General features: G+C 48.5%; 2 protein-coding genes across 2 annotated transcripts; both read right to left on the minus strand.

Moving 5' to 3' along the window:
* Positions 1-6,059: 6,059 nt before the first annotated feature.
* LOC307230042 (heme transporter hrg1-A-like) lies at positions 6,060-8,973 on the minus strand (the record flags this gene model as incomplete). Its single annotated transcript, XM_080000224.1, has 3 exons — positions 8,695-8,973; positions 6,374-6,541; positions 6,060-6,196 (listed from the first exon to the last, which is right to left on the minus strand). The coding sequence occupies exons 1-3, from the start codon at positions 8,822-8,824 to the stop codon at positions 6,060-6,062; spliced, it is 435 nt and encodes a 144-aa protein (XP_079856350.1). The 5' UTR covers positions 8,825-8,973.
* Positions 8,974-12,349: 3,376 nt separating this feature from the next.
* On the minus strand, positions 12,350-14,246 carry LOC307230920 (uncharacterized protein). The gene is made up of 3 exons (XM_080001414.1): positions 14,071-14,246; positions 13,312-13,763; positions 12,350-12,880 (listed from the first exon to the last, which is right to left on the minus strand). The coding sequence occupies exons 1-3, from the start codon at positions 14,231-14,233 to the stop codon at positions 12,632-12,634; spliced, it is 864 nt and encodes a 287-aa protein (XP_079857540.1). The 5' UTR covers positions 14,234-14,246; the 3' UTR covers positions 12,350-12,631.
* Between the last annotated feature and the right edge of the window lie 2,424 nt (positions 14,247-16,670).

A 16,670-nucleotide genomic window follows, 5' to 3' on the forward strand; every position in this document is an offset into this window, starting at 1 on the left:
AAAAAACCAAAAAAAAAACTGACCCTTTTGATGGAGGAAAAAAAAAAACAAAAAAAAAAACCCCCTTTGATAGTCCTCCAGAAAATAGAAAATAATTCTTTAAATCTGCAACGCAGTGAATTCGATTATCTTCGTACGCCGGACGGATCATCGGCCGCACCGGCTGATCAGTGACATATTGATTTTCAATCGCCGCGTGACCAATCAGCTGAGCGTCGGCAAAACCCATAGCGGCTTAGCAGCAAACGGACCAATCTGTAATATTTTTACGCTCACGTTAACCCCCCCACCGCCGCCGGCTGCCGCGCCCCGCCCGGACGCTGCCTCTGATGTTTGCACGCAGCACACGAGCGCCGCACCTCTCCAGCCCATCCGTCCATGGCTCCATGGCTCCATGCCTCCCGAGGAGCCTAGTGGGACAAAGGCAGACATCTGGGACCCATTTCCCCCCTGGAGAAGCCCTTCCTGTGGGGTATCCACTTAGAGGAGTTTGGGGGTGATGGTGTATGGGTGTGTGGGATGGGGGGCGTGGGGGCGTGGGGGCTGGGGGTGCAGGAACAGTGGGGGAAGGGCTGAGGTTTGTAGAACTGCTGCTATAAAGTAGAGGTGAAGGACAATGGGGGGGGGTTACAGTCAGAAAAGCCAAATGACAGCCCAACTACCTGTGAACACGGAGTGTAGTTTGCACTTCTCCTTCCTGAGTTATGGGTTCAGGGATCGTGCCTTCAGTTTTTATACCGTGGGATGGGCGGCGGGGGTCGACGTGGAAGGAACGTTCGCACATCATCACGCAATCTCAGTCCGAATCTGAATCAAAGTCAGATTCTGAATCAGAAATAGGACGGTCCTTATTGCCAAGTACGTTTACGCGCACGAGGAATTTTGGTCTCTGTCGTGCGGTGCGCACAGGAGACACGGAGGTAAAATAGGACAACAGGAAAACGAGATGCATCAAATATGAGGGCGCTCTGCCACGCTCAGAAACACACACCTTTTGAGTTGTGGCTCTAACGACAACAACAGTTCGGCAGATGACGGCCAGAGCTGTTTCCCCGAGGCAAATGGCTTCATGCAAATCAGTCGTTCTTGTTGTTTAGCAACTGTGTATTTACTTGCATTAGGCTGTAATAAATATTACTATTTAATACTCAAGCTTTCCTCAATTGTCCCCGCTTTCATGTGTAATTTAGTCAATATCTTGCGCTGGCTCTGATTACAGTGTTTAAGTTTTGGGTTCCATTCATAGCACATCACAAACAGTCCTGGCGGACTTCACAGCTGAGCCGGGGACGCAGCATCATGAAATGGTCTGGGCGGAGATGTGAGACAAACACGAAGTTAGGCGAGCCTAAAAGCTAGGCTGCAGGCTCGCTTTGTTCATTGTCAGAGGTCCTTGGAAGACGAGGATGGACTAGTTAGGTTTAAAATCCCATGATTGGGCACATGTGTAGCAAAAGGGAAAGAAAGAAATACAAAAAAAAACAAAAAAAAAACAAGACGAGAAAGCCTGACTTTGAACTCTTACTTTGAAATATAAATTGGACGGTTTTCAAAATAAGAGCCCGGGACGAGGGCCCCGCGTGCGTGCCGTGCGTGCGGGGTCGTGACATCCGGGCACCACGAGAGCAGAACAGGAAAAAAATAGCGCCTTTTGGGGAATAATAAAGCAAGGAGAGCTGTCCGCCCTCATCATATTTAAAGCGGAAGTTCTTTCGTGGCGATTCAGCATTGCCGCGTTCAGCTTGTGACTGTGTCCAACTGTTGCTTTCACAACTGACTCAGCTTTCCAAATGTCTTATGTTGACTTTGTTCTGCGAGGTCATCAGGATGCACGGTGACTCAGCAGCGACCGCGCGGCAGGTACCCCGGATAGTGGCGCTGTCATCGCAACAGCGACAATGTCAGGGTTTGACCGAACATACATAACATAACAACCTAAACTCTGTCCACGCCCGTTGAAGGACACGGGTTAAAATGTGCCACCCCCCGCAAAAAAAAATAAAAAATAAATAAAGTGAGTCCTGGCGCCTGATGAAATCATTTATTTGAAAAAGAACATTCAGATTTAAAAAAAAAAAACCTCTTGGACTCCACCCAGAAATCCAAAACATCTTACAACAAGTGGAATTCCCTGATTGCAGCCACTACCGAGCCACCGCATTTTGGCCGTGTTCGACTCGTTAGGGTCGGTTGTGGTTATGTTCTGTACGATATATCATGTTATCGGACGATGACGGAGGGATTGCGCGGCGCTGACGGAAACGGGCCGCCGCTGCAAGTCGAGCCTCTCTCCAGGCGCGGCCGCCCCCCCCCCGCCGGCCCCATCTCGAGGTCCTAGCCGCGGGAGGCCGGATTAACCCACGCCTCCGGCCTGGCGGATCGATGGAGCCCCGCGCAAGGGACGCCAGCGGGAAAAACGTGGAGGAACGCCGCGCTCCCGGAGCCGGGCTATTGCATTAGCAGCGGTCGAGGGAGCTCTGCGGACGGCTTCAAAGGCGGCGCGCCTTCACATTGAATCAATCCCCCGCTTCCATTAGATTACATGACCTTAGCAGAGTTACATTGTGTTAACGTTCCTTTATGGTTTCTCTAATCCCCTCCTCTGGTTCTGGCTCCCCTTGTAAAGCCACTTCAAACGCCCGGCGCCGTGGCATGTCCCTTTGTGCTCCGAAAAAAAAACAAAAAAAACAAGCCAATGTGTGTCTCTGCCTAAAACGTTTCAGATGCAAGGTCTCCGCCGTCGTCCCGGAGGCCGAGCGGGCGGCGCGGCGCGGCGGGAGGAAGGCACCGGCCAGGGAGGCTCGGAGCCGGCGGACCCGGGGAGCGAGCGCTCGTCGCCGGGAAGTGATGACTGAAGAGTATATGCTGATGTATAATTGTGCGAGTGTGTGTGTGTCTGTGTGTGTGTGTGTGTGTGTGTGTGTGTGTGTGTGTGTGTGTGTGCAGGGTGAGGGGGTGGGGCGGGGTGGGGTGCACCGCAGCAGTGTGTTCGCGTGGAATTAAGGAGAAATACAGGAGGGATGCAGGGGGGGCGGGGGGGGTCTGGGAACATGTGTTTTGGTTTGTAAATAAAACTGTAAATTGCCATGGATATTGCTTAAATATCTGTTGGCTTTGTAGCGCGCTTTGCGGAAGTTCTTCAGGAAATCATGCCGAAACTGCCTTTCCAAAATGCCAAAGCGGCTTCTTAATGTCAAAGAGACCATCTGGTTCTCGACCAATTCAAGATGTTTGCGTTTCATTCAGATTTCTCTCCGTTGCCGCTTTTTTTTTTTTTTTTTGTGCACCATTAATTTTCATGGTAATATTCATCGATTTTAACAGCGGCGAGCGTCGACGCAGACGTGAGCGCACGGCGACGTGCTCCGAGCACCGGACCCACCGTCGAAAAATCACCAACGGGACGGGATGAGGGGTGGGGGGTGGAATCATCTGAGGTAGCCGGTTGTTTCACGCGTGGCGACCGAGGCCCCGGCAGGTGGGCCGCCGTAAAGCTCCGTTTTGGCTTTGGCCCGCGGCCGACCTGCTTCCAGGCCGCGTGAGATCGACGACACGTTATTGATTGTGGGAGCACGTCATCGATGTGCGCAAAAGCAAATTCACACAATCGCGTCTGGAAGCCAACACGCGGCGGCAGCGTGGACGGTCCCCCCCCGGCAGGTGCTCTGGGGGGACGTTGCGTAAAGGTCGCGCAGGACGTCTGGGATCTCCCTGATGTTTGGCTTTTTGATCCGTTCCTCCTCGAGACGGCGAGTCAAGGCTCGGGGCTCCGAGTCCTTTCCTCGAGCCGGGCAGAAAGGAGTCCCCGTAATTGAATAAAACGAGTCCCCTCCCCCTCTTTACATACCACACAAAAACAGACGTTTTTACGGGCCCTGCGTATAAACTTAATAAGACGTATTTGGTTCCAAAGGCCACGGCTCGCTCAGTGGAAAGTAAACTGGGTTGTTTTTCAGTCTCTGAACACTGCACTTTATAACGGGCTAGATAAAAAAATGTTACTATGGTGATTAAACCACAACATTGCAATTACCTTGATGCAATGAAAAACCCCCGAGGGCTCGCACAGAAACCAGTGCGGCGCAAATTAACATGCAACTCGCGCAAGAAATGTCCCTTAAAACAAGGCAGCAGGGTGGAAAAACGAGGAAGAAGAAAAAAAAAAAAAAAAAAAAAAAAAAAAAAAGATCATAGCTTCATAAAGCATCGACGGGGGCAATGTTTTCTGCTTGACGAGGCCGCCGGCGCAGCGCCAGCCGGCGGCCGCGGCCGGCCCTCACAACGACGCCGGCTTCTCTACCTGCGCCGCTTCTCCACCACATTTCATGGCGGCAAACATGGACGTGTGCAGCCTTAAATCCATCCACATCGTTCTCACATCAACTTCAAAGTCCTTCCTTCTGTTGGGGGAGGGGGTGTGTGTGTGTGTGTGTGTGTGTGTGTGTGCGTGCATGTGTGTGTGTGTGTGTGTGGGGGGGGTGAGGCGGCGGGGGTTTGCCTTGACAAAATCAAACCCCTAAAACGCTCCGCACCCCCACCTCCCCTCGGAGGGGACGAAATAAAAATGCGCTGGGATTGAATAATTGCCCGGCTTCAAAGTGCAGGTTATTGCCGGGCGTTTGGGGCTCTGCCCGCGCTGCGTCGGGGCTGTTTTCCTACGGAGAGAGACGTGGCCTCGCCGGGCGGAGGAGCGGCCCCTGTTCCCTGGCGGTGCAGAGCTCACGCTGATGCCCCAAAAACTGACCTTCCTCACCCAGTATAATACTTTATCAAAACAGCACCTATCACCACGGCGGCTTTTCTTTAGATTAGGAAGGGATTAAGGCTGGGGGGGGGGGGTTGCGTAGGAAAATTTTTTTTTGAAAAATTCTAAGTCCGTAAAGCCTCCTCTGCAGGTACCAGGCCTTCAACACACGTAAGCAGGAATTTCCACCAAAACTTTCCGGGGGGACGAAAGAGAAGAAAAAAAACCAAAACAAAACACGCCAAGCATCTGTCCGTATGAGTCCCCGCGTATTTAAAGCGGTCGCCTCCATGCCGTCACTCGGCGGGCTGCGCCGTACGACATGCAGCCAAACAAGCATGGCCGTTATAAAACATACTTTTTATTAAAGTGATTCCAAACACACGTTCCTGCGTCGGCACAAGAGGAACGTACACAATGTTGTTTTGGTGAATCGTACACGACAAATACATGGTAAGAGCACAAGACAACCGTTTATAAGGACCAAACAGAGTTCATAACAACCTCCAGCGGCAGCAGCGTAAATTATTACAGATACGTTGTTTTCATTAACAAAGGCATATGCGAAAAAAAATGGTGATCATTGATGCATGCAGGGCTCTTGGTGTATTGTGAAAGTATAGGATCTGACAAAAGACCCAATTTTCCAATTAACTGTATCACAGCTTTCTTTTTATTCCTTTTATGACCTCGTGTCAAACTGATAGAATCGCCGCTAAATCACCCTTATCTGGCAGCCGAACAAAGGGCAGATTTTATTTTGAAGTCCAGGAAAAAAGCGGCGCACATGGACGACGCAGGGTGGCCGTCTCTGACTGGGCCCTGACAGCAAGAATGGCGAGGAGAGTCTACCATACCCTTCATCATGATTTGTGCAATTCTAATATGTTTAAAAGATTCCTCCACGCAGCATTGACGCAGAATCAGACTTACTGGAAAATCAAAAAAAAAAAACAGACAAAAAAAAGAAAAAAAAAAAGTCCCTTTCTTGAACAAAGTAGCGACACAATTGTTGGTAGAGCCACGCCCTCTGGTGGCCGCGGCACAATGTCGCACTGATTTAAAAATAAAAATAAACAAACAAAGAAGAAATCAACTTTGGCTTTGAAATGTAATAGATGAGCGTTTGAAAAAATACATTCCTCCCATTCTCTCCCGTTCCCCAAGTGGGGATGCCTGGGCCGCCATCACACACTACGTCACCCAAGGTCGAACAGCCTAAAAAAAAAGTGACACATTAGTGCTCAGTTTGAGAAACCGCCGGGAAGAAGCCGGGCCCCCGCCCCCGCCCCCGCCCCCCGTGTCCCGACCGCGGTTAGAAGTCGCTGAGGATACTGATGTCGCCGAACTCCTTGCGGTAGCGGTGGGCGCAGTGGGCCAGCAGGAAGGACCACTTGAAACTCATGAAGCTCCACACGCAGGACAGATAGAGGCTCCGAGGGTCGCTCAGCGCTGCGGGGGCGGGGGGGGGACAACAACAAACACCCGTTAGCCACGCCCGCTAACCCCCCCCCCCCCCCCCACCGGCCGGGCATCACACGGGACAAGGGGCCCCGTCCCCCTCATTTGCCGTTTTTGTGCGACGGCACGCAACGGGAACGCCGGGAGGGCCGCTCGGAGGCTACTCACACTCCTTGTTGGCCACGGCGACGGAGAGGAAGGCGATGAAGGCCACGGCGGAGAGCAGGGAGAAGGCCACGCCCATCAACAGGAAGAACTTGAGGCCCTTGAGCCAGGTTCTCCAGTAGTCCTGGAGGTACATGACGTGGGTGACCAGGGCCCAGAGCGCCAGCACGCCTGGGGGAGGGGACGGACATCGGCGTTTGTACTTTATATAGCACGACTATATCACCATACATCACTAACCATACAGTATTTTGCTTTATTATAGCCACGCTGCCATTAATAAAGACCAATAAAAGAGGCGACGGTGAAATCAACCACAGGAAGGAATTAAATTGAAGATGGAAATAACGATGACCTAAGAAACACTGACGGCCGCCCGGTGGCCTCAGGCACGCGTGTTCTGAAGGCATAAACATATTTTCTCCCGGAGCGTGTTTTTTTTTGTTTTTTTAAAGCCCCGCGTCAGCTCCGGGCTCCGACACGCCGCCGGGCTCGTGTTCCTCTTCGCCTCGCCAAACCTTTTGAAGCGACGTTTTTTACCCCCCCCCCCCGCCCCGAAAAAACCCCAAACGGTCGGAGGGTGTCAAAAGTGATTTCGCAACTATTATTTCTCGCAAAGTGAAAGGAGAGAGAGGTCGTGCACTAAATATTTTAAACAGAAAATAATCCCTTCAGGGCTGGACGACAGGCAAAAAATGTTTCTGGGTTTTTTTCGTGGTACAATAATATCTGAAAAAAAACAACACTTTTATTTTGAAATACAAATTGCACCCCAGACTCAAACATCCAAACCCCACTCAAAAAAACCCCCAAAAAACCCCTTTCCTTCCATTCCTTTACGAGACCACCGACATGTTCGATGCCTATTTGCTGCATGAAAAGCAGAATCACACACGTGACCTCAGCGCCGTTAAAACCGCGGAGCGTTTAACAGCGGCGCCGGTGACACTTCAGGCGCACGACCGGCGCAGAGCGTCATCTGCCCCCGAACGCCGAGGCTCAAATAACGTTTGCGTGGCTTTTTGGGAACGTCTGCTTTTTTCACAAAAAAAAAAACAAAACACCTACGCGGGTCGCCGGGAGGGGGAAGCGGGAACGATGACCCGTGTGACGTGCTCTGGGACTTGTTTTGGGGCTTCGTGCATCGCTTATGATGCGTTGACAGGAAGGGGCTCTGTAACGTTAACATATACCACCAATACCACGTTGAATGAAGTTAAGGTGGGAATCCGCAGACGTGCCTGGAGTGGAGTCCCAGAATTCCATTCAAAATGCAATGGGGTTATTTTCCACATTTAGGACGATTTGAGACTCGATTGGGGTTTTTATTTTTTGGGTTTTTGTTTTTTTTCTCGGTCACCTGATGTGGTCGGGATATAATTTCACCCGAAGGCGCCGCTGTCTTCGTCAGCGTTCATCCACGTCGACAGCTTCCAGACCGCAGGAGGCGACGGCGCTTTACGGCGGTTTCCCCCGTTCGCTTTTTCGTGAGCGCCCTTGCGTTGGTGCCGGGGAAAGGCGGACCCCGCCACCAACGATGGAAACGGCGTCCAGAGAATAGCACGTAGGTAACCGTTCCCACTCGAATGGCTGGTTCTCAAAAAGCGGCGAGGAAAAAAATATAAAATAGATAAAAATTGTCAGACATAGGATGGGGCAACAAAATGATGTCATGGATTACCACTTTAACCTGACCAGCCTGACTTCCCATTTCAGAGAGAAACGCTGTCACGGGTTCTCACCGAGTAGGAAAAAATATTCTGCTGAGTCAATGTGTCAACTGTGAAATAAAGATAAACAATCCTCAATGTGTTTCCATGACATTAACATTTATAAATATGTTATTCATATTTTTTCCTATTAAACGCATTTAGTTTTAGTCTGATTTTTTTTTTTTTATTCCAAGCATTTGATTAGAGTTGCTGATGTGGCATGAAATAAAGGTTCTTATCATTTATTTTTTTTATTTAAAGCTATTAATAATAAAAAATATATAAATCATGATTATTTGGTTTTAATTTAACTAGGGGTGCGCAGTTCTTTCCAGGTGTCACAGCAGAAGCAAGAGGACAGAGGTCGGAGATACGGATTTAATAAGTCACCAAGCACCGGGTCAGAGGTCCTTCTTTATTATAATAATAATAATAATAATAATAAAGATAATAAAGATAATAATATCCTGCGTATCCGCCCGTCCGTCACCCAAGGCACGGCGGGCGGAGGTGGATAAGGAAGGTGGAGGCGGATAGGAAGGTGGAGGCGTATAAGGCAGGTGGAGCTGGCTCCCACACACAAATGAACGGTTATCTCGGTGTTCTGTTTACCTGACAGCCCTCCCATGGCCCCGGTCCACGGCTGGTTGTACGCCGTGTTCCACACCAGGAACGCGGAGAAGCCCATGAACGTCCCGAACGAGGCGTAGCCGATGCTCAGGTGGGTCTTGTTGATCCCCATGGTCGCACCCGGGACCGGGGCGAGGGAAGGCGGGGATCGGTGCACCCGGGTCCGGCGAACAAAGTAGCCTCGGAACGCGTCCTCCCGCCCCCGCCGACTACGACAACGACGCGGCGATCTCGGCGGGACGGCGGAGCGACTGACCGGCGCTCCGGGTGCAAAGTGCAGCTGCGCGGACCGCGTCGCCGGCCAAGGAGCCCCACCTGAACCCATTCACCCGACGGGGGGAGTGGGGCCCGGTGCACACAGCGACCCCTGGAGGCGCAGAGGAGCCTGCGCAGGACTGGATGCGAGGCGCCTGCAGGTAAACTGGAGGTTTTAGGTAGAAATGGGGTTGTTACCTGACGAGATGATTCTATGGAGCTGGAACAGATGGAGGCATTCTACTTATTTTCCCCACAGAACTTAGGTAAGAATGACACATTTTTGGGTTTGTGTTGAACACATGCATAGGAAGGTGGGTATTGGATTCAGGCTTCTCCTTATTGCAAAACTGTATTACGTTTTAGGAGTCAGTTAGTTGGTCTATTAGAAATAAATTTTTCCTAGGACATATTGTGTGTTATCACTGGGTGCGTTGCATTACATTTCACTGCATATATGTATGAAAGTATGTATATGTATGTGACGAATAAACCTCTTGAATCTTGAATTTATGTGCACACGCACATAAATTCAAGCACATGCTGATCTGTAAATATGTGTAGGCCTCCTGAGATAGTACTTTTCACAATGTATAACCGCTCTTGTAAAAAATATGTTGTTTAAAGTGTTGAGGACAGAAATCTTCCTTTTTATTTTTTTAATCATAGCAAAAAACATTTAAATAAAAAACATACAAGTGCATGAAACAGCAATGTGCACAGAAGCAAAAGCAGAAGAAAGACATTTATTGAAAAAAGAAAATAACAAGAAATATTTAAAGTGGATGTACGTACACATGACATTTAAAATGCTTTAATAATAAAAAACACGACAAGGTGGAGGTAGATGTCACTGCGCAGGGTCCGTCGCCCCTTCTCTCCTTTGTTGCAGGATCCCTCCCAGTGGTTCCCGTCCACCATGAAAAACACCCAGCAATGCCGGCTCCGGCAGGTGTCCGGCCGTTCCAGGTCCTGGTTCCTTCCTGCAGTGTAACTTGAATGTCCTCAGGCAACAGCAATTCATTCGAACCACTCACCTGATGAGCGACCTAGAGGTGGATGGATGGTGGTTGGTCATTTTCCCGACCCTCTGGAGTCGCTTATGTAGAGTCGTGATGTAGTGCAACAGGGAACCTGAGAGGAAAAAGAAAGATAATAACCCTTAAACTCCTGAATACAGTTACAAGCAAAAAAAAAAACAACAACAACAAAAGACAAAGTTCATCATTTTATGTGCTCACCTTTTGGCATTTGAACCAAACTGCAGCCAGAATATAAGCACAGGTAGTAATTCCTTATCTTCGTTGGCTCTGGAATTCAAACTCCCAGAAAACATCTCATATTGGATTCACTTCATGCAGTTTGTGGAGAGCTCATTTTTATGTTATAAGCAACATATTTAACGAACAGAGAGGACACCTGGAGTGGAATTTCCCTTGAAATGTTTCATATCAAACTGTAAAGATTTAATTTCAGACGTTAAAACCTATAGTGACGGTTCACCGGTAACTAATGATACAAAACATTCTGTAATTCAACGCGGTTTGTGCTGAAACCATGGTACGAACAATGCCGACTGACAAGTGCTGATCTTTTTTGATAAGTTGTGTCTTGAATGAAGACAACAACACACAAGTGACAAGGTTTAAACAGTTCAAGCTTTGCGTGATAAATTCTTGCAGGAGATCATATATATGTATAATTATCTTGGAAATATAATAGATTCCACTGACCAATAAACAGAAGAAAATGTTCATATCTAGTAATAAGGAAGTGGGTAAAACGCTGCCACTGCCAATTACGTTCTAAAAACTTCAAAATAAATAAACGCAAATGTTTCATTCCATTTGTCCTAATGAGTTACAATAACCTTTTAAAGGCTGATCTCTTATAAAACCACAACAACCACACACAGTGTGAACCGAAATGCCAGCGATGCCAAAAACTATAAAACACATGCTCTCAAATTAAGGACTCGTACCAAAGCCAGAGCTGGCAAGCAGCCGTGGAAAAATAAATTGTCTGTTTTTTTCCTTCTTCTTCCTGGTCTCTGGCATGGATTTGTTTAGGTAGACATGCTGAAGCGGGGTCCTCCTCCGTGCAGACCACCGGATTATGCCGCTCGGAGCCCCCATCACCGGCATCTCCACCCGCCTCTTCCAGTGGAGGGAGGGGGTTTTCTCTAGTTCCCAAACATCCTCCTGCCACTTGTTCAAGAACCCCCGTTCCAGAGTTGTTCTGTGCTTGACGTGCACCGGACCAAAACCGGGGCTCTGGTTAGGGTCAGAGGTCAAACCATCCGGGGAGACTTCCGGCCACGGGGAACCAGTGGACAACCGTGTTCTCGGGTGTTCCCGGAGCGCGTCGGGCTTCTTCTCGTTTTCGATCTCCCCGCGGTTCCTCTCTTGCTCTTGATACGACCTCAGCTTTCCTAAAGGTGGCAGGTTTCCCTGAAGCGGTCGCTGGTATCGCAAACAGAATTGTAGTAGAAATGTGGGTCTTGGGTCCTGTTTTCCATCCCAAAACACATTTTTGAAAAGTTAGTTACACAACTAGATGAGTTAGGTAATTTTTATCATATATACAGCAGCGGTCGACTGATAGATATAATAATGATAGTTTGGAGCAGGAAAGGCCGAGAGCTGATTAATTGGCCGATATCACGGCCCCACCCTGTGGGAAAAAAAAAATAGACCCTGTTGGAAATAAACTATAATTTTCATTTTTTGGGCTGTTTTTTTCCCCTCAAAGTCAAGTTATTCCAGCTTAGAAGGCTGATATTATGATGGAGGGAACAGAGCGTGTCTGCATTCTCTCCAGGAAGGCTCACTCCTCCCCTTGTCGTATAGGGAGCCCGACATCGCCGAACACTCAGTGGAGGATGGAGGGTGGAGGAGGTGGAGGACGGAGATATTTTTTGGCCAGTGCAGCAAGTCTTTGAAGTTTCTCCTCATTTCTCTCCCACCAGTCCAAAGGCCCAGGTACTAATAATAAAAGAAGGGCTTCTATTGGCAGTGGAAACCAGGTGATCAGCCATTGATCACTCACCGAACAGATCATTGACCACTAGCAGGAAACACATCTCTATAGACATGCTTTCTCTCCAAGCCACAAAACTATATCCATAAATATATCCATGATGCTAAATAATCCACTGTCAAGCTGCTTGGAGATGAATGAGGCTTTATAGCTGGTTTGTGTAAAGTTAACCAACTATGAGTGACAATACATTTTGGAGGGAATTTTACATTCATCTAAGTTTGCAATAAAATATTAATAGTAAGCTGCAGACACAAAATAATTTAGTTTCATATATTTTATTGGAGTCTTTGTATATCACCATAGCAACAGGTTCTGCCATGGTGTCCCCCCCCCCCCGTGCCGTTCAAAAAGTGCCGTTATGCCTTCTCCCGTGTGAACGCAGCTTTAGTCTCCTTTCACCATGACGGCTCCACCGTCCCTTGGAACAAGAACCATGCGGTCCGCGTTGATTTTCCAGGAGTCCGGCATTTCCAAAAATGTCTCCTGAATGTAATGTGCTGTTATAGTCTCGACATTTGACACAACCTGCCGACTGCTCCAGCCCCTTTGGAGGAAAACGTCCTGTGGGGCTCAGTGATTGACCTTGCTCCTTGGCTGTGAAGCTGTCCGCTTCGCCCGCTGATCAGTTATCTGAGGGACTGTGACCCGTGCTTGAGACTTTTTTTTGATTGTCAAACTTTTTTTTCAAGGCGTCAGAATGGGCCTTCGGATGGCAGTGCTTGAGGTGCGACCACAAGTTGGAGGTATTTTTCTTCCTGGCTGTCGATGATCCCATACTTATGAGCTTATCGCAAACTCCGCACTTTGCTTTGCCTGGGGCTATCTCCACAAAATGGTCCCATACAGGCGCTTTGGTTCCCCTGGCCGCCATCTGTAATTTAAGAAACATGGAAAATTGTCAATAAATTCAATATAGCTAATAGATAAAAAAATATATGTGATAAATAAATAAAACAAATATATAAAATGTAATAGAACATCCTGAACAGGGATCCAGACTAAAATTTCACACCAGTGCCACCAAGTCTCTCAGACTGTAGCATCAGTGCCCAGTTTGGTGCCACCGCTTCTGTTTTGTGGTGTAACGTACTCGGCAAGGAGCGGAGATCACTCCCATCCCATACTAAGCACTAGTCACCAACAAAATAATAAAGCTTTTTGGCACTTTCGTTATGTCGCCATGTAAAGTGTTGTTTCCAAAACACCTTGAGATAATTGAATATTTTAAGGCCGTTATTCCCAATCCCCACTGAAACTGACCAGTGTCGCAGCTCCCTCCTCGACGACATGGAGGAGCCTTACCTTCGTCTTAAAGCTTTTCCCACACCTTTCACACCTCGCGCATCTCTGCCCGTCGTCGTGGCCGCCGCCCGCGGCCACACTCGCAGGGTTGGACGCGGGACCCGAGTCACGGCGGGCCCCTCCCTCTTCGCCCTCCCACGCCACGCCCTCGGAGAAGAGCGCGGACGGGGAGCCTCGTTCGCACGCCTCCGCCTTGACGCCGCACAGGCTCAAGGCGTGCGTCAGGCCCAGGTCTCGCCCGGGCTGGTTCTCCAGGCGGACCTCCGCGCGGCTGCCGTCGAGCTCGTGCGCTTCCTCCTCGATCTTGCAGATGACGTATTCCTCCTGCTCATCTTTGAACCTTTTGCCGTTCGAGGGCCAAGGGTGCGGCTCTTCTGGGTCCGAGCTGGGGTTCCTTCTCAGGGGCCGCTGGATGCCAGAGGAGGACGCAGCATCTGGAAGCAATGCTTGGTCTATGGTAAAAAAAAAAATTATATATATATATATATATATATATATATAAAATAAACAAACAGTTTATGGAGATTTGGTTATATTTGATGATGTATATTCGGACACCACTTTTAATGGGTAGAGCATTACACTGGTGCTGTTACCCACAGATGGAGATGGTTTTAAAAGGCTTCCTACGATATGAATAAGTACTTTTACTTTACATTCAGAGCAAGTACTTATACATTTGTACCCGCGTAGAGGCGTGAACGTGGTGCTTTCTCTTTGTCGTGCCGGGTATTTGGGCTGGCACTTTGGTAAACACACCTGCGCCGTGCAGCTTCATCTCCGGACCCAGCACCGTGCACAGAAGTTCCCGCAGCTTCTGGTTCTCCTCGCTGTATTCCTCGAAGAGATGCTCCACTTCCCCGAAGATCTCCACGGCGGCGGCGGTGAAGCGCTGCGTGATGAACGTCTTGAGCGTTTCCATTTTTGCTGTTTGCATTTTCAACATTTGCCCAAAAGTTTCCGAGCGCAGGTCACGGAGGCTGTCCCGCTGGAAACACAAGTACCGGAAGAGCCGATACGAACCGGCTGTCTGGTGCAGCACCGCCACCTACTGGACGGGAATGGTGGAGCAAGTCAAGTCAAGTCAAGTCACACTTTGCTTTACAAAGAAATACAAAAAAAGAAAGACAAAAAAGAAAGAGAGAACATAGTTGTCAGCCGGTCATTACAAAAGAATGCCCCCGAAACAACAGCAACAACAATAGCAACAACAAAGACAACAAAAACAGCAATAAAAGCGACTCCAACCACAGTGGCAGCAACGGCAACAGGAGACAACAACAGCGGCAACGACAGCCACACAAACGGCAACAACGGCAGCAGCAACATCCACACCAGCGGCAACAGCAACAACAACAGCAGAAACGTACGCGCAAAGATGTCACCGGAAGCGGAAGGGGTAGCTTTCACCGGAACTGGAACGGTCACTCAGGTTAGAGATGGTTAAGTCGAGGTGTAAGGTTACGTTAAGTTGGGGTATAAGGTAAACGAGAGTTAACTTTAGGTATAAGGTTAGCAGCAGCAACAACAGCACCAGCAGCAGCAGCAGCAGCGACAACACCAGCAGTATCAATGCCAGCAGCAGACCACAGCAGCAACAAAAACAGCAACAGCGCACAAGCGAAGACGTCATCGGGACGGGAAGTGGTAGCCCTCACCGGAAACGTAAATTTCAACTGTGTGCACCATCTCATCTTAATCCAGTCACGGTCCTTCAATGAGCCTCCCTAAGTTACGGGTCAAATTTCCAAACAGACCTCGGGTAGGGTGATCCTTTTGACGCTCTCTCTCTCCGAAAACACACCCTTCTTATGATCCTCTAAGTGTAATATCACAACAGAAACAACCACAGCAACAGAAATAGCAGCAACATCAACACCAGCAGCAACAACAGCAAAACCAAGCAGGAGCAACAACAGCAGCGCACACGCAAAGGCCTCACCATAACCGGAAAAGTCACTCAGGTTAGAGATGTTAGCGATGTTGAGTTGAGGTACAAAGTTATAGATATTTAAATTAGGGTATAAGGTTAGAGATGGTTAAGTTTAGGTATAATGTTCGAGATGATTAGGTTAAGGAATAAGGTCAGAGATGGTTAAGTTTAGGTACAAGGTTAGCAGCGGCAACGACAACATCAGTTAAGGTATAAGGTTAGCAGCACCAACAACACCACCAGCAACAATGACAACACTGTACCAGCAGCAACAATAGCAGCAGCGACAGCGCCCAAGCGAAGACGTCACCAGAACCCGAAGTGGTAGCCCTCACCGGAGCCACAAATCTCATCTGTATTGAATCAACAGTTCTCAGGGAAGCAACGCAGACGCAAGACGGAACCGGAAGTGGCCACCCTCACCAGACACTGAGATTTCAACTGTGTGCACCATCTCATCCAAATCCAGTCACGGAAGAGAGTTAAGTTTAGGTATAAGGTTAGCAGCAGCAACGACAATACCAGCAGAAACAATAGCAGCAACAGAAAACGGCAGCAGCAATAGTAGCAGCAACAGCACACAAGCGAAGACGTCACCGGGACCGGAAATGGTAGCTCTCACCGGAACCAGAAATCTCCTCATCTGTATTGAGTCAACCGTCTGTACCATGCAAGGCCATTTATAGCTAGAATCTTAAAATCAATTCTAGTTTTGACGGGGAGCCAATGTAGAGATCTAAGAACAGGTGTGATATGTTCAAACTTTTTTGTCCCAGTGAGAACGCGTGCAGCCGCATTTTGGATTAACTGTAGCCGCTGCACAGCTGATTTCGGGAGGCCGGTGGATAGGCCATTACAGTAGTCCAATCTACTCGTCATGAATGCATGGATTAATTTTTCGGAGTCTGCTTTTGACGGGAAGCCTCTTGATTTTGAAATGTTATTTAGATGGTAGAAGGCTGATTTTGTGATTTGATTTATATGGCTCATAGATCGCCGTTTATGATTACACCCACATTTTTGGCTTCATTCTTGCTCCAGGGACAGAGAACTAAGATGAGCTGCGATTTTCTGTCTTTGAGCCTTTGCACCAAAGATGAGTATTTCTGTTTTGTCTTTGTTCAGTTGTAAAAAGTTCTTTGACATCCATGCATTAATATCATTGATACACTGAGTGAGGGAGTGTATGGGGAGTAGGTCATCAGAAGATAGGGATATGTACAGTTAAGAATCATCTGCATAATTATGGTCAGTTATTTTGTGTTTCTTTACAATATATGCCAGTGGAAGCATATAGAGGTTAAACAATAATGGTCCCAGAATCGAACCTTGGGGCACTCCACATACAATATCCATTTTGTTTGACACAAAATCTCCAATGGGCACGAAGAACTGCCTGTCCTGTAGGTAGGTTTTGAACCAATTT

The sequence above is a fragment of the Zeus faber genome (assembly GCF_960531495.2).
Source record: "Zeus faber genome assembly, chromosome: 5".
NCBI lineage: Eukaryota > Metazoa > Chordata > Actinopteri > Zeiformes > Zeidae > Zeus > Zeus faber.

Coding starts and splice junctions, on each gene's coding strand:
- LOC307230920 (XM_080001414.1), bottom strand. CDS start 14,233: ATGGAAACGCTCAAGACGTTCATCACGCAGCGCTTCACCGCCGCCGCC. Junction 13,764..14,070: donor GATGAAGCTGCACGGCGCAG/GTGTGTTTACCA, acceptor TTTTTACCATAG/ACCAAGCATTGCTTCCAGAT. Junction 12,881..13,311: donor GGAAAAGCTTTAAGACGAAG/GTAAGGCTCCTC, acceptor CTTAAATTACAG/ATGGCGGCCAGGGGAACCAA.